Raw genomic sequence first — 17,962 nt, 5'->3', positions numbered from 1 at the left:
TCGCTCTGTCGCCCAGGCTGGAGTTCAGTGGCACTATCTCAGCTCACTGCAAGCTCCACCTCCTGAGTTCACACCATTCTCCTGCCTCAGCCTCCGGAGTAGCTGGGACTACAGGCGCCTGCCACCGCGCCCAGCTAATTTTTTGTGTGTTTTTAGTAGAGACGGGGTTTCACCCTGTTAGCCAGGATGGTCTCCATCTCCTGACCCCGTGATCTGCCCGCCTCGGCCTCCCAAAGTGCTGGGATTACAGGTGTGAGCCACTGCGCCCGGCCCAACGTACTATTTTCCATAGTAGCTATGCTAACTAATATTCCCATCAACAGTATTCAAGGATTTCCTTTTCTGTACATCCTTGCCAACACTTACATTTTGCCTTTTGGATGGTAGACATTCTACCAGGTTTGAGGTGATCTCTCACTGTGGTTTTAATTTGCATTTCCCTGATGATTAGTGATGTCGAGCATTTTTCATATACCTGTTGGCCACATGTATGTCTTCTTTTGAAAAATGTCCACTCAGGCCCTTTGTCTATTTTTTGATCAGAACATTTGTTTTCTTTTCCTCCTGTTGAGTTGTTTGAGATCCTTATATATTTTGGACATTAATCTTTTATCGTATGTATGGTGTGCAGGTATTTTCCTCCACTCCGTAGGTCATCTCTTCACTCTGTTGTTTCCTTTGCTGTGCAAAAGCCTTTTGGTTGGATGTAATCTCATTTGTCTCTTTTGCTTTTGTTGCCTATCCTTAGGGTCACATCAAAAAAATCATTGCCCAGACCGATGTTAGGAAGCTTTTCTCCTGTTTTCTTCCAGTAGGTTTATAGTTTCAGGCCTTATGTTTAAGTCTCTCTAGAATTCTTAAAGTTGTGAACATCCCAAGAAGTGGAAGCAGGAAAAATGTCGAGCTCTCCGTATATATGATACTGGTAAAGTGAAGTCTGTCTAGTTTACAGGAGGTTAATAAAATAATTTGAAAACTTATTTTGGCCAAAATTTTGTGCATTCTCTTTTGAGAAAAAACTTTCTGTGAATCTGCTTTAAAGTAGCAAAGATATTAATTTGCATTTAATCTCTTTTTATATCCGCCCTATTCAATTTCTAGTTGAGATGCGAGTGAACAATAAAATAACCAAATTTTAGTAAGAACAAGAGTCAGGACCAGAAATGATCTACAGGCTGCATAGTTAGGCTTGGAGTATTCAGAAGTGGACTATTTGTGTTTTGTGGTTTAAGACAATAATTAATGGCTCTTTTCTGGATATAGCTGTGAGTTATTTATGAAATTACAGAAATTTTTTTGTTGAATGATAAAATTCAACAGAATATAAAAAGAAAAATCACCAATAATCCTATAACCCAAAGATAGAAACTTTTTACACTTTTATTGTATTTTGTTTCAGACGTCTCTCTTGGCATAAATACATATGTTTATGTATGTATGTATTTGTGTGTGATTAAAACTGGATTATATGACATACTTTTTGAGGTTTTATTGTATTTTAACCTCAGCATCCAACAGAGGAAGTTTTTGAGGTTTTAAAGAAATGCCTTGCCAGGCGTGGTGGCTCATGCCTGTAATCCCAGCACTTTGCGAGGCCGAGGCGGGCAGATCACGAGGTCAGGAGATCGAGACCATCCTGGCTGACACGGTGAAACCCCGTCTCTACTAAAACTACAAAAAATTAGCCGGGCGAGGTGGCGGGCGCCTGTAGTCCCAGCTACTCGGGAGGCTGAGGCAGGAGAATGGCGTGAACCCGGAAGGCGGAGCTTGCAGTGAGCCGAGATCGCGCCACTGCACTCCAGCTTGGGTGTCAGAGCGAGACTCCCTCTCAAAAAAAAAAAAAAAAAAAAAGGAAATGCCTCAGGTTCTCTGTGAAGAATCCATTATATACTTTTTCAGAAACTGTTTTTCCCCCAGGATTTTAAAGATATTTGGGTCGGGAAAAGCATAGAAAACTAAACAACTGGAAAATGAGCTACAAACTACTGAGGTGGATGATTAATTCTGAGCACTCTGACAAGAGGGAGCAATTGTTACATAAAAGCAAGGCTTTGTGGGTAGACAGTTGTAGTGACACAGAAAACAGCTTCTGGAGATACATTTTAACTAGGAAAAGCTATCAGGGTTACGCGCATTAACAGACAAAGCAGCCTCTTAGCCCAATGGATATGGGCAGAGGGAAGCTGGGAAAAATCGGCTTTTCTTTGCCGGATATTCAGTGTTTCTGAACATAGAAAAAGAAGAAATACAGAAAGGGTCATTCAAAGAAAGTAAGCATTCACGTTCTTTTAAATAGCAAGGCTTTTCATGCCAGAATTGTGTAAGGGATTACATCTTAGCCTGTATTCTTGTCTTGTCTTGGTTCTCCATGAGTTGGGAAAGCCAGGCCAGTTGGTCCGTGCAGCCCATACCATCATTCACCTAAGAAGAATTGGAAAGAACACTCGATGACTTATAAGGTGATTTCGCATCCCACATAATACTTGTGCTGAATATAGAAATTATTGATGGAATGCCCGGAAGAAAATGATTAATGTTTTGTATGGTTAACCTCACCGTGCATATAGTGGTAATAGATGCCACACCCCTAGATTGCTGGATTAGAAAATACACATTGATAACTGTAAAATACATTGGGAATGTTGGGTTCCTGAGAGACAAGATTGTGTTTATATCTCATTTCATGTCAGGTACAGTGTGGAATAATTTGGGGCCTGAGGCTTTGGTTGTACAGTGGAAACTAATGATGCTTCGGAGAGTCTGTAGTACAGAAAGCAGCATTTTATATTGTTTTATTTAGTGTTTTCACAAACTAGACACCAGTATCATTGCCATGCTCTTTTTGTTATGAATCCTACTGTGTTAGCAATTGCATGGTTGGTTAGATTAATATTTGATAATGAGTCAGTGTTGGAAATGATGAGATTTATCTCTTGTCTCTTTCTCTACAAAATTCTAATTTGTAGTAAGTGGCTCAGAATGCTCAGATTTGAATTATTCTGCTTATGCAAGAAGTCATTTATTAAATAAAGATGATGTTAGTAATTTTTAAATCAGTGGTTTGAGTCAGCTTTTTGGTTTGTAGATCAAAAAAGGTTTAGTTGCTTTGTTACTCTCCAGTTTTAAGTCAACTGCTTAAATTGTCCAGACATGTTATGTAAGGAATGGTTTCTATATTTGTTTATCATTGAAAGGCATTAGACTACATATATTTAAATGTATAGTCGATATATTAAGCATAGAACCTTTCAATTATACAGGTGTCTAAGAACCCCTGGTCCTGGAGGCTGGTGGTGTTAGTATTATTTAGAGCACTGAATTGTCCAATTAAGAAAAATTACATTTGAACTTGATTTATACTCAAACACAGCTCTTAGAGAAATTTAAGAGATTTTGTTTTGTGCATGAAAATTTATCAAAAACACAGCCATCTACAAATTAGATAAGAAGTAAAAAGGTAGGGCCGGGCGCGGTGGCTCAAGCCTGTAATCCCAGCACTTTGGGAGGCCGAGACGGGCGGATCACGAGGTCAGGAGATCGAGACCATCCTGGCGAACACGGTGAAACCCCATCTCTACTAAAAAATACAAAAAACTAGCCGGGCGAGGCGGCGGGCGCCTGTAGTCCTAGCTACTCGGGAGGCTGAGGCAGGAGAATGGCGTAAAACCCGGGGGGCGGAGCTTGCAGTGAGCTGAGATCTGGCCACTGCACTCTAGCCCGGGCGACAGAGCCAGACTCCGTCTCAAAAAAAAAAAAAAAGAAGTAAAAAGGTAGTCTTTTAAAAAGACTAAATCTTTTCTAAGCCAAAAACGAGTGATTTTTTTTTTCTGTTTCAGTGTAAAACCTGTTCTGAGCCAAAAAAGATAACCAGTTCCTCTGCCATCTATGACAATCCCAATCTCATCAAACCAATTCCAGTGAAACCCAGTGAAAACCAGCAACAGCGTATACCTCAGCCCAACCAGGTATGGAGTCCTCTGCTTGTCGTATTCAGTGTGTCTCTAGAATTCTTAAAGAACTTTGACCCAGAATATAGTCAGGGGAGGGCCTGGTGTTGTTGAAGAATGCTTTCAGATAAACCCAGGAAAGAGGGATTTCAAAATACAGATTTTTTCATTATTAATAACTTACTCTTCTTAGAAGAGGGTTAAAGTTTTTACTTTTGGCATATACCACATTCTTTGCTAATCTCTTGTGAACTTGAACTCCTTAAAAGATAATGTATTTTTTAAAAAACAATGCACAGTGGCTCAAGCCTGTAATCCCAGCACTTTGGGAGGCTGAGGCAATGGGATCACTTGAGGCCAGAAGTTTGAGAGCAGCCTGGGCAACATAGTGAGACTCCATCTCTACAATAAAATTAGCCCGGCATGATGGCGTGCACCTATAGTCCTAGCTACTCTGGAGGCTGAGGCAGGAGGATCACTTGAGCTCAGGAGTTTGAGGCTACAGTGAGCTATGAGATGTGCCACTGCACTCTACCCTGGGCAAGAAAGCAAGACCATGTCTCAGAAAACAAAAACAAACAAAAAAACACCCTAGAAAACTAACAACATTGTCAGAGATGACAGAAACATTGGGTCCATATTCTTCTGGGGTGGGTGGTTTCCCTAGGCCACCTAAGAGAACAACAACCAAGGCAACAAAATTGAGTTGAACACTTCTGAGCACCTCCTCTGTGCCAGATGCAGTGCTAGCACAATAGATGGGGGTAGCTGCTGCAGAGAGCTCAGAGTCCAGAGGAGTGGTATAAAATTCCTCTTCAGACATGATGACTTGTCACTGTATTTGCAATCTAAATTAGAAATACTACAGCAACTTTTGTGTTAGTGTGTGTGTGTGTGTGTGTGTGTATATATATATATATATATTTCAGAATAGTACAGCAGTGACAAAAATTGTCAATCTGCAGGTCCCATTAATGATTGTAAATATAATATTGCTGTGTCATTTTATCACGACTATGACTAATTAAAAAGATTTTCTTAAAGGAATTAGTTTAAATCAATTTTGAAAATGAACATGGAGCCAAAAGACATAAAGACTAGTAATGAAAATCTTATATTGAATTTTGAAAGAGAAGAAATCTAATTTTTAGCTTGCTTTTTATTGCTTGTTTTCCATGGAAAGTTTTTATTATATTTTGATAGCGAGACCTGAATATGTTGACTTTAAAATGAAGCTCGTGTTTTCTTTTCCTTTTTTTTTTTTGAGACAGGGTTTCATTTCTGTTACCCAGGCTGGAGTGCAGTGGCACCATCTCAGCTCACTGCACCTCTGTCTCCTGGGCTCAAGCAATCCTCCCACCTCAGCCTCCCGAGTAGCTGGGACTACAGGCGTGTGCTGCCACAGCCGGCAATTTCTGTATTTTTTGTAGAGATGGGGTTTCGCCATGTTGCCCAGGCTGGTCTTGAACTCCTTAGCTCAAGCAGTCTGCCTGCCTTGGCCTCCCAAAGTGCAAGAATTACAGGCATGAGCCACTGTGCCTGGCCTCCTGTTTTCTCAGTGCAACAATGCAGAAAGCAACATAAGTAAAAAGCAGGAAGGAAGTAGCTTTGTAACTGGCTGGGCCAAGGTAGATTTTATGTATCCAAGGACTTTTTAAATCCTACTGGTATATATTTGAAAGGATCAAGTTAGATTAAAAGCCTTCCGTTTCTTTCCAGCCCTAGATTTCCATAATCCTGTGAACAACTACTAGAAATTCTGAAATTCTTATATGCCTTTGTATTCTCATATTACTCTGCAGGCTTAGATGGACTTCCTATTAAAGAGATTGTTTATTTTTTTAGTGCATATAATTTCCTACCAAGGTGGTTCCCAATCTGTGAAACCCCAGGCCCTTGAAGACCTTATACCTATTTTATCAGTCAACAGATAGTAAAATATAACAACTGTTTTGGGGGTGTACGGGATCATGATGTGAAAAATTTTGACATTAAAAAGGGGGTCTTTAAAGTTGATTATAAGTTTTTCATTCTCTGTAATCCTTTGTAGATAGAATAAGTCATCAGATAAGTTATGTTTCATAGTGCTCCCTTATATAACCAAATTGTTTGTAGACTCATGTCAGATCTCTTTATTTTTTCCAGACCTTAGACCCTGAACCCCAACACTTATCCTTGACAGCTCTGTTTAGGAAGCAGGACAAAGCTACATGTCAGGAAACTGTGGAGCCTCCACAGAATCTCCACCACCAGCAGCAGCAGCAGCAGCAGCAGCAAGAGAAGCTTCCAATTAGGCAGGGGGTTGTACGCTCCCTGTCCTATGAGGAACCCAAAAGACACTCACCCTCTATCGAGAAGCAGCTCTGTCCAGCCATTCAGAAACTCATGGTCAGGAGCGCAGACCTCCACCCATTGTCAGAGCTGCCTGAAAACCGGCCGTGTGAAAATGGCAGTACCCCTTCTGTGCGAGAAGTTTTTACAGGACCCGTCCAGCCAGGGTCTCCTCACAACGGTGGGATTTCTCGTGGTGTACAAAATGCTTCGAGAACTCAGAACCTGTTCGAGAAACTTCAGAGTATCCCAGGGACAGCAAACAAGTGTGACCCTAGTACACCAGCACCTGCTGGCTCAGCTGCCCTGAACCGCAGCAGAGCTCCCACTTCTGTCACCCCTGCAGCTCCAGGAAAGGGTCTGACTCAGCCACCACAGGCCTATTTCAATGGCTCCCTTCCACCTCACACAGTAGGACGTCAGGCTCATGGAAGAGAACAGTCCACACTCCCAAGACAAACACTCCCCATCTCTGGTAATCAGACTGGCAGTTCTGGAGTGATCTCCCCTCAAGAGCTACTGAAGAAGCTTCAGATTGTGCAGCAGGAGCAGCAGCTGCATGCCTCTAACCGGCCGGCCTTGGCCGCTAAGTTTCCTGTGCTCACTCAGAGCTCTGGAACAGGGAAACCCTTGGAATCCTGGATCAACAAGACATCCAGCACAGAACAGCAGACTCCTCTTTTCCAGGTAAATCTGTACCGGGGCAAAATAAAAGAGCCTGGGCAGCATAGCCAGACCCTGTCTCTAAAAAAACAAAACTTAGCCGGGCTTGGTGTCACAGGCCTATAGCTCCAGCTACTCGGGAGGCTGAGGTAGGAGATTCCCTTGAGCTCAAGAGGCGGAGGTTACAGTGAGCCATGATCGTGCCACTGCACTCCAGCCTGGGTGGCAGACCGAGACCCTGTGTGTTAAGAAAAAAAAAGACAAAGAAAAAGGTATTACTATAATGCAGTGAAATTCAGAGTCCACCTCTGTGCTCTAGGGACCAGCGTGCCACATACATTTCTGTTTGGAGCAGGCTGCTGGAAGCCACCTCCATGCATCTTGATTGCCTGAACTTTCTACCTGGAAGGAAAATCTTCACTTTGGTTAACAATCTGAGAACTTCTTCCCACCTTTTTGAGAGCATTTACTTGTAGAGTTAAATCTTCATAATGTTAGGAGGTCTGAAGACCAACACAGACATGGGAGAAAACCCTAAGTTTTGACTATAGGAACTTAGTATGATCTGCCTTGAAATCAATCTGGAATGCCAAGCATCTGACCTCTTCTTGTTTTTCAGTCCACAGTAAATTATTGCTTATTCACTTATTTAGTAAATATTTTTGAGCACTTACTATGTGTCAGGGATTGTCTACATGTGGGTACATAATGATGAAGAAAACAGACTCCTTACCTCTACCCACAGCCCATGCTGTAGGTTCTTGAAATAAACAAAAAATAGCATATTTCCTCCTTAAAGGTGCAGCCTGTTTTTATCCTTCTCTGTATTGTCAGTATAGCCTACTGAAGATCAGGAGAGATGCGCATGCCACCCACCTCCACCCCCCACACAAACTGCCAGAGAGGGAGAATATGACCGTTTTTAGAAATATTCTGTCCTCTGGGGAAGATGCTTCTCCATGTCTATCACTGACTTCGGACAGTGAGGAAACCACAAGCTATTGATCATCTGCCTGTGGGTAACATCTGGAGATCTGACACTGAATTGTTTTCCCTTTGGATTGGAACACATTCATTGAAAGTACGTTGGGTTTAAAAATCGGAAAGTTCTCCCTGTGTATCACATATCTAATCACTGGCCCTTCATCATGTTTTGTTGTATACCTTTTTTTTTGTTTTTTGAGATGGAGTTTCACTCTTGTTGCCAGGCTGGAGTACAATTGTGCGATCTTGGCTCACTGTAACCTCCACCTCCTGGGTTCAAGTGATTCTCCTGCCTCAGCCTCCTGAGTCACAGGGATTACAGGCACCTGCCACCACACCCGGCTAATTTTTTGTGTTTTTTTAGTAGAGATGGGGTGTCACCATGTTGGCCAAGCTGGTCTCGACCTCTTGACCTCAGGTGATCCACCCACCTCGGGCTCCCAAAGTGCTGGGATTACAGTCGTGAGCCACTGCACCTGGCCTGTTATGTAATTTATAACAGTTTCTCAAAAATCTTTCACTTTTGGCTGGGCATGGTGACTCATGCCTATAATCCTAGCACTTTGGGAGGTTAAGATGGGAGAATCACTTGAACCCAGGAGTTTCAGACCAGCCTGGGCAACATAGTGAGACCCTGTCTCTACAAGAATTTTCTGTTTTTAATTAGCCGGGTGTGGTGGCACGCCTCTGTGGTCCCAGCTACTTGGGAGGCTGAAGTGGGAAGATTGCTTGAGCCCAAGAGGTTGAGGCTGCAGTCAACCATGTTCGCACCACTGCATTCCAGCCTGGGCAATAGAGTGAGACCCTGTCGCAAAACAAAAAATTCAGTTTTCTGAAAACAAAGATCTTAGGCATGGACCAAAAGTCTTTGTGAGCCCCTGAGTCCAAGTGTTCTCATTTCTTATTTATTAACATCCCAAATCTGAGTACTGACTGCTCTAGGAACAATATTTGTAACTCCCACTCCCCCTCATTTCAGTGTTATTGTCTGTCTTTTAAAAATGTCTGCTTTTTCTCTCTTTGATGATTTAGAATGAGAAGAATGGGGTGAATATAGTCTGACTTAAATTTCTGATGTACAACTCCTTTGACTTTTCAGTACTCACAAATATCAAGAGCCAAGTGAGAAAGGCAAGCATTGCAGCAGCCCACGCTGTGCTCAGAATGCCTGACTCCTCCTCCGGGAGCACCACTGCTCAGCGCCGCTCCTCGGAATGTCACGTAGGGACAAGTTAAAAGAGACAGCCTGCCTTCCTCTAGGCCAGCTTCTGCTCAAAGAGGTGCTGAGGGACTGATGATAAAATTACAGCACCTTCTAGCTTGCCGGCCTCCATGCCTCCCTCTTAGGAGTTCTTTTGGGGAGTTCGGAGGCTGAGAAATAACATTCTTTTTCTTCCCTGAGTTAGAAGCAAATGATAGCTGTAGGAGTCAGTCAGATTAGGATCAAAATGTCACTTGCATAACTGAAAGGGCTGTTAGAAAACTTGGTTTCAGGTCTGTTTGCCAAGGGAGTTAGACTCACCAGACAGCCCCGGCAGGGCTGAGCAACAGGCAGCCTGGTCACCCCAAACACATCAGCTGCAGAAGCGGAAGCCGCGGGCTCCCTGCAGGCAGGCGGGCTGTGTCGGGAGAGGACCCAGAAGGGGTGGAACCCACACGTCGCTCTCCCTCCCAGTGAGAAGCGAGTGAGGCCGCAGGAGGAGGGGACTTGCTCTCACAGCGCCTCCTGTGCTCCGGGGTCAGGAGGGGAAATGGGTAGGCCCCTAACAAGGGTGGCGGGTCACACAGGTTGTGAGACCTTTAGGTCAGAGTCATGGACAGCCAGGTCTAAGGAAAAGGTCAGAAATCTAAATGCACTTGCCAGATACTAGTAGCCTGAAAAATAAGCTGTCACCCAGAGGCCAGGCTTCATATGCAGTGGGAGCAGCCACCACAGCAGACGATACCAGAGCTGCTCAGTGAAGCCAAAGGAAGGTGCACGGAGAGTGGAACAAGAATCAGTTACCCGTAGACTTCTCAGCTAGGGAAGCTGTGGACAGGGCATGCTTAGACCACCTGTATTTGCCGCTGCAAGCTGTCATGCCATGAGCTACTCCTGAGCCCCGCCCTCTGTGTGTATTTGCTGCGATGCCGTGAGCTGTTCCTGAGCCGCGCCCTCTGTGTATTTCCTGTGAGCAGGTCATCTCACCTCGGCGCATCCCTGCTACAGCAGCTCCTTCTCTGCTCATGTCCCCCATGGTGTTCGCACAGCCCACTTCTGTCCCGCCAAAGGAAAGGGAGAGCGGCCCCTTGCCTGTGGGAGGCCAGGAGCCACCTGCTGCCACCACCAGCCTCCTCCTGCCCATACAGGGCCCAGAGCCCTCCGTGATCACCAGCAGCCCACTCACCAAGCTCCAGCTCCAGGAGGCACTGCTGTACCTCATTCAGGTAAGCGGGCACGTCGTCTGCCTTTGCACCGGACTGCGCCGGTCGGCCTCCTGGCTGCAAGTATGAGATAAAGACTGAGCCAAGGCCTGCTTAGCTTCCGTGAGAATAACAGGTGTGTGCAACAACTCATCCTGACCCCAGCGGCTTCTGTGCTCAGTTAGCTTGGTGTTATGTATAATACCAAGTGTGGCTTTGGGTGTCTCAGCTTTTCAAGGATTTTGTAATGTGAAGGACTCTAAGGCCTCCAAGCTGTCACCTGTCAGAAGGGAAGGAAGCATACGCTGGGAATTAAGCAGTCCCTGAGAGGACCCTGGGTGCTACTGGGGGCCCACACAGAAAACTCACCATTGGGAAGTAGAGGTGGGAGCAGTCCTGGGCAAGGGGCCGTCTGCTGAGTGGGGAGCAGGCCACTGAGTGAGTGGAAAACAGGGAGGGAAGCAAGTAATGGCCATGGCTGCTACAGGTGTGTTTTACGAGTCATTTTGAAACCTGCTCATTAGGACGGGATGGAGTGACAGGACTCCTTGTGAGCCGCTTGCCTCACTTGTCTATGAAATTATGAAATAATAATGAGTGCTATAATAGCTAGCACTCCACAGAGCTGGTGCCGGGCCGTGTTTTAAGTGCTACATACCTATTAACTCATTCACTCCTTTACACAACAACCCTGTTATTTTTCCCATTCTACAGACAAGGAAACTGAGGCTGAGCAACTGGCCTGAGGCAGAGAACTATAAGCAGAGCTGGAATGCCCCCTAGCCTGGCCCCCGAGTGCCACTTCTCACGTACTCTCCCGTGGCCCTTGAATATTACCAGGGACCAGCCTCGGAAGAACATTTAGCACAGGTGCCCTAGCAAAGCACACCCAAAAAAATCAATGGTAGTCCTTGAAAAGTGGAACATTTGTAGCCAGACAGACTTCAGATACCCCAGTTAACTCTTTTTGGTAGATAATCTTTAAGAAAACCTTCGTGGTACTTTGCTTAAGCATCAGATGTTCTTCAGAGAGCAGGCCAGCCCCTTCTGTGGTTGTCTTATCCTACTTAAAAAGACAATGGTCTCGATTAGTACAACATTTGTAAAAAGGTTATATGTTGGCCAGGCACAGTGGCTGCTCATGCCTGTAATCCCAGCACTTTGGGAAGCCAAGGTGGGAGCATTGCTTGAGGCCAAGAGTTCGAGACCAACCTGAGCAACATAGTGAGACTACAAAAGAAGGAAACATGTTTGAGGGAGAATGAAAGGAATGGGGCTAGAAATCAGCAGAAGCATAATAACAATCAGAGATAAATACGGCAAATGATTGAGCCTTACTAATTCATAAATAAGTATCAGGATAAAAATACTTGCCACCTTTTAAAGCTATTCATGGTAAGTTCCTGAGGAATTAGATAGGACATCTGTGAACCTCTTTACTTTGAGCCAATTTCTTACGTTTGAATTTAAAAGAGTCATATGTTTTCTGGCTGATTCCATTCGCATCGTCTTGAGACTTTGTTACTCCAGAGTAGTTGCTGAACATGGCAGGTTAGAAATTACATTCCCCTTCCCTCCACCGTCTGCATGCATCGTACTTCTTCCCATGTACCACACCTCATATTCCCAGTCACTCAAGCAATCTGTTTGTCGTCTCTGCCTCTTGTTAGGACACAATCTCATGCATAGGAACTTTGTGACTACTTTGTAGGAAAAAGAGGGATAACATCACTCTCTTCATTACATGAGAATGATGCTAACTCTATGTGGGGTGCCAAGAGAGAATGAAGGGGGAATGTGAAGTGTGGGTGAATTACTAACACTGTAAAGAATTTGGGTGGGAGGGAGAAGTCTCTAGAATTAAAAAATGAGGAAAACCACTGATTAGACCATGATTCTGACTTCTTAGCCAGGCAAAAGAGCCCAGAGATTACCAGTCTTACTCCTGCCCACTTGCAAAGGCCAGAAACTTTCCATAACTTATGGGAAGACTTATATTGGCTTTGATGAAGTATTGATGAAGCATATTGCAAGTACAATCCTAAGTAATGCCCAAAACAAAGTAGACACATTGTAGGTGACTTGGAGGGCCTTTAAGAACCACAGTGGCTCATGCCTGTAATCCTAACACTTGGGGGGCCAAAGTGGGAGGCTCAGTTGAGCCCAGGAGTTCAAGACCACCCTGAGCAACATAGTGAGACCCCGTCTTAACGAAAGAAAAGCCAGTCACGGTAGCATGCAACTGTAGCCCTAGCTACTCCGGAGGCTGAGGTGGGAGGATCGCTTGAACCCATGAGGTGGAGGCTGCAGTGAGCTATGATGGGACCACTGCACTTTAGCTTGGGTGACAGAGTGAGACCCAGTCTCAAAAACCCCAAAAACAAGAAACCAAAAACACACCACAGCAATCTCTTAACCAAACTTGGAGACCACTGACTTGGATCACGTCCTCCTAACGCCATGTCTTTTCAGGCAGCAGACTCAGGCTGTTCTTGAGTAAACCTTGCTCCATGCTGCCATGTGGCTGGGCTGCCCATCTGTGCTGCATGTAATGAGCTCTTGCTACTGTGCATACTGACTGTGGAAAACCATCAGCTCTGTCCAGCCTTGCCTTCAACCCCACTTAACATTCACACGTGCAATTAAAAACCACCAGCTGTTAGATCAGACAGGGAGAGATGAGTGTCTCAGTATCCAAATGCCAGTTCAGCTCTAAGACAGAGGAAGCCTTTTGTGTCTGCCAACCAAGTTACATTCTCGGGTCTTTCGATTTGTTTTCCAGAACGATGACAACTTCTTAAATATAATCTATGAAGCCTATCTCTTCAGCATGACTCAAGCAGCCATGAAAAAGACTATGTGACAGCAAGTCGGTTTAAAACTGATTTTCAAGGTCCTTCTAGAACTCTGGCACAAGGTCCTTTCATGTTGAGTGTGGTTTCCTTCAATGTTTCTGCCTTTTTTAAAAAAAATATGTATAATATGAAGTAAAATGTTTCAGATTTTTTTTATAGTCAAGTGTTTTTTATTATTATACTTTAAGTTCTGGGATACATGCACAGAACATGCAGGTTTGTTACATAGGTATACACGTGCCTTCGTGGTTTACTGCACCCATCAACCCATCATCTACATTAGGTATTTCTCCTAATGCTATTCCTCCCCTAGTCCCCCACTCAGCGACAGGCCCCAGTATGTGACATTCCCCTCCCTGTGTCCATGTGTTCTCATTGTTCAGCTGCCACTTGTGAGTGAGAACATGTGGTGTTTGGTTTTCTGTTCCTGTGTTAGTTTGCTGAGAATGATGGTTTCCAGCTTCATCCATGTCCCTGCAAAGGACATGAACTCATTCTTTTTTATGGCTGCATAGTATTCCGTGGTGTATATGTGCCACATTTTCTTTATCCAGTCTCTCATTGATGGACATTTGGGTTGGTTCCAAGTCTTTGCTATTGTGAATAGTGCTGCAGTAAACATATGTGTGCATGTGTCTTTATAGTAGAATGATAATCCTTTAATTATAGTAGAGTTACAATCCTTTGTGTATATACCCTGTAATAGGCAGAGTTATAATCCTTTGGGTATATACCCAGTAATGGGTAATAATTAGAGTTATAATCTTTTGGGTATATACCCAGTAATAGGATTGCTGGGTCAAATGGTATTTCTGGTTCTAGATCCTTGAGGAATCACTACACTGTCTTCCACAATGGTTGAACTAATTTACACTTCCACCAACAGTGTAAATGTGTTCCTGTTTCTCCACATCCTCTCCAGGATCTGTTGTTTCCTGACTTTTTAATGATCACCATTCTAACTGGTGTGAGATGGTGTCTCATTGTGGTTTTGATTTGCATTTCCCTAATGACCAGTGATGATGAGCTTTTTTTCATATGTTTGTTGGCCACATAAATGTCTTCTTTTGAGAAGTGTCTGTTCATATACTTTGTCCACTTTTTGATGGGGTTGTTTGTTTTTTCTTGTAAATTTGTTTAAGTTCCTTGTAGATTCTGGATATTAGCCCTTTGTCAGATGGGTAGATGACAAAAATTTTCTCCCATCCTGTTCACTCTGATGATAGTTTCTTTTGCTGTGCAGAAACTCTTTAGTTTAATCAAATCCCATTTATCAATTTTGGCTTTTGTTGCCATTGCTTTTGGTGTTTTAGTCATGAAGTCCTTGCCCATGCCTATGTCCTGAATGGTATTGCATAGGTTTTCTTCTAGGATTTTTATGCTTTTAGGTCTTAAACGTTTAAGTCTTTAATCCATCTTGAGTTAATGTTGTATAAGGTGTAAGGAAGGGATCCAGTTTCAGTTTTCTGCATATGAGTAGCCAGTTTTCCCAACATCATTTATTAAATAGGGAATCCTTTCCCCATTGCTTGTTTTTGTCAGGTTTGTCAAAGATCAGAGGGTTGTGGATGTGTGGCATTATTTCTGAGGCCTCTGTTCAGTTCCATTGGTCTATATATCTGTTCTGGTATCAGTACCATGCTGTTTTTGTTACGTATAGTTTGAGGTATAGTTTGTAGTATAGTTTGAAGTCAGGTAGTGTGATGCCTCCAGCTTTGTTCTTTTTGCTTAGGATTGTCTTGGCTATATGGGCTCTTTTTTGGTTCCATATGAAATTTAAAGTAGTTTTTTCTAATTCTGTGAAGAAAGTCAGTGGTAGCTTGATGGGGATAGCATTGAATCTATAAATTACTTTGGGCAGTATGGCCATTTTGATGATATTGATTCTTCCTATCAATGAGCATGGAATGTTTTTCCATCTGTTTGTGTCCTCTCTGATTTCCTTGAGCAGTGGTTTGTAGTTCTCCTTGAAGAGGTCCTTCACATCCCTTGTAAGTTGTATTCCTAGGTATTTTGTTATCTTTGTATCAATTGTGAATGGGAGTTCACTCATGATTTGGCTCTGTCTATTATTGGTATATAGGAATGCTTGCTATTTTTGCACATTGATTTTGTATCCTGAGACTTTGCTGACGTTGATTATCAGCTTAAGGAGATTTTGGGCTGAGACGATGGGGTTTTCTAAATATACAATCGTGTCATCTGCCAACGGAGACAATTTGACTTCCTCTATTCCTGTTTGAATACCCTTCATTTCTTTCTCTTGTTTGATTGCCCTGGCCAGAACTTGCAATACTATGTTGAATGGGAGTGGTGAGAGAGGGCATCCTTGTCTTGTGCCAGTTTTCAAAGGGAATGCTTCCAGCTTTTGCCCATTCAGTATGATATTGGCTGTGGGTTTGTCATAAATAGCTCTTAGTATTTTGAGATACGTTCCTTCAATACCTAGTTTATTGAGAGTCTTTAGCATGAAGCGGTGTTGGATTTTATCGAAGGCCTTTTCTGCATCTATTGAGATAATCATGTAGTTTTTGTCATTGGTTATGTTTATGTGATGGATTACATTTATTGATTTGTATATGTTAAAGCAGCCTTGCATCCCAGGGATGAAGCCGACATGATCATGGTGGATAAGCTTTTTGATGTCCTGCTGGATTCGGTTTGCCAGTATTTTATTGAGGATTTTCACTTTGATGTTCATCAGGGATATTGACCTGAAATTTTCTTTTTTTTGTTGTGTCTCTGCCAGGTTTTGGTATCAAGATGATGTTGGCCTCATAAAATGAGTTAGGGAGGAGTCCCTCTTTTTCTGTTGTTTGGAATAGTTTCAGAAGGAATGGTACCAACTCCTCTTTGTACCTCTGGTAGAATTAGGCTGTGAATCCATCTGGTCCTGGGCTTTTTTTGGTTGATAGGCTGTTAATTACTGCCTCAATTTCAGAGCTTGTTATTGGTCTATTTAGGGATTCAACTTCTTCCTGGTTTAGTCTTGGGAGGGTATGTGTGTCCAGGAGTTTATCCATTTCTTCTAGATTATCTAGTTTATTTGCATAGAGGTATTTATAGTCTTCTCTGATGGTAGTTTGTATTTCTGTGGGATCAGTGGTGATCTCCCCTTTATCATTTTTTATTATGTCTATTTGATTCTTCTCTCTTTTCTTCTTTACTAGTCTGGCTAGCAGTCTATCTATTTTGTTAATGTTTTCAAAAAACCAGCTCATGGATTCATTGATTTTTTTTTAAGGTTTTTTTATGTTTCTATCTCCTTCAGTTCTGTTCTGATTCTAGTTATTTCTTGTCTTCTGCTAGCTTTAGAATTTGTTTGCTCTTGTTTCTCTAGTTCTTTTAATTGTGATGTTAGGGTGTCGATTTTAGATCATTCCCGCTTTCTCCTATGGGCATTTAGTGCTATAAATTTCCTTCTAAACACTGCTTTAGCCGGTGCGTTATGTCTTTGTTTTCACTGGTTTCAAAGAACTTATTTATTTCTGCCTCAATTTTGTTATTTACCCAGTAGTCATTCAGGAGCAGGTTGTTCAGTTTCCATGTAGTTGTGCAGTTTTGAGTGAGTTTCTTAATCCCGAGCTCTAATTTGATTGCACTGTGATCTGAGAGACTGTTTGTTATGATTTCCTTTCTTTTACATTTGCTGGGGAGTGTTTTACTCCCAATTATGTGGTCAATTTTAGAATAAGTGCGATGTGGTGCTAAGAAGAATGTATATTCTTTTGATTTGGGGTGGAGAGTTCTGTAGATGCATATTAGGTTCATTGGTCCAGAGCTGAGTTCAGGTCCTGAATATCCTTGTTAATTTTCTGTCTCATTGATCTGTGTAATATTGACAGTGGGGTGTTAAAGTCTCCCTCTGTTATTATGTAGGAGTTTAAGTCTCTTTGTAGGTTTCTAGGAACTTGCTTTATGAATCTGGGTGCTCCTGTGTTGGGTGCATATATATTTAGGATAGTTAACTCTTCTTGTTGCATTGTTCCCTTTACCATTATGTAATGCCTTTGTCTTTTCTGATCTTTGTTGGTTTAAAGTCTGTTTTATCAGATACTAGGATTGTAACCTCTGCTTTTTTTTTTTTTTTTTTTTTTTTTTTTTTTTTTTTTTTTGCTTTCCATTTGCTTGGTAAATAGTCCTCCATCCCTTTATCTTGAGCCTATGTGTGTCTTTGCACGTGAGATGGGTATCCTGAATACAGCACACCGATGGGTCTTGACTCGTTATCCAATTTGCCAGTCTGTGTCTTCTAATCGAGTCATTTAGCCCATTTACATTTAAGGTTAATACTGTTATGGGTGGACTTGATCCTGTCATTATGATGCTAGCTGGTTATTTTGCCCATTAGTTGATGCAGTTTCTTCATAATGTCAGTGGTCTTTACAATTTGATGTTTTTTGCAGTGGCTGGTACCAGTTTTTCCTTTCCATATTTAGTGCAGAGAGGCCTGTTAGAAGGAAAACTAACAAACAGAAAGGAATACCATCATTAACAAAAAAGACGTCCACACAAAAACCCCATCCGAAGGTCACCAACATCAAAGATAAATCCACGAAGATGAGGAAAAAACAACGCAAAAAGGCTAAAAATTCCAAAAACCAGAATACCTCTTCTTCTCCAAAGGATCACAACTCCTCACCAGCAAGGGAACAAAACTGGATGGAGAATGAATTGACAGAAGTAGGCTTCAGAAGGTGGGTAGTAAACTCTTCCGAGCTAAAGGAGCATGTTCTAACCCAGCGCAAGGAAGCTAGGAACCTTGAAAAAAGGTTAGAG

At 42.7% G+C, this 17,962-nt stretch overlaps 1 protein-coding gene across 2 annotated transcripts in view; it reads left to right on the top strand.

Moving 5' to 3' along the window:
- The window catches only part of DCP1B (decapping mRNA 1B), a 66,469-nt gene that overhangs the window by 45,763 nt on the left and 2,744 nt on the right, over positions 1–17,962 (top strand). Inside the window, exons 6-9 of one of the 2 annotated variants that reach the window (XM_015150773.3) lie at positions 3,837–3,965; positions 6,093–6,965; positions 10,104–10,352; positions 13,111–13,339. In XM_015150773.3, the coding sequence (XP_015006259.1) occupies positions 3,837–3,965; positions 6,093–6,965; positions 10,104–10,352; positions 13,111–13,191 (1,332 nt within the window). In that variant the 3' untranslated portion in view covers positions 13,192–13,339. Of the gene's footprint in view, positions 1–3,836; positions 3,966–6,092; positions 6,966–10,103; positions 10,353–13,110; positions 13,340–17,962 lie in introns of those variants that run through there. The other variant, XM_028829155.2, reaches the window with a different exon arrangement.

This window comes from Macaca mulatta, chromosome 11, assembly GCF_049350105.2.
Source record: "Macaca mulatta isolate MMU2019108-1 chromosome 11, T2T-MMU8v2.0, whole genome shotgun sequence".
NCBI lineage: Eukaryota > Metazoa > Chordata > Mammalia > Primates > Cercopithecidae > Macaca > Macaca mulatta.
Note: the sequence above shows the minus strand (reverse complement) of the source record. Positions and strands in the feature narration are given on the sequence as shown.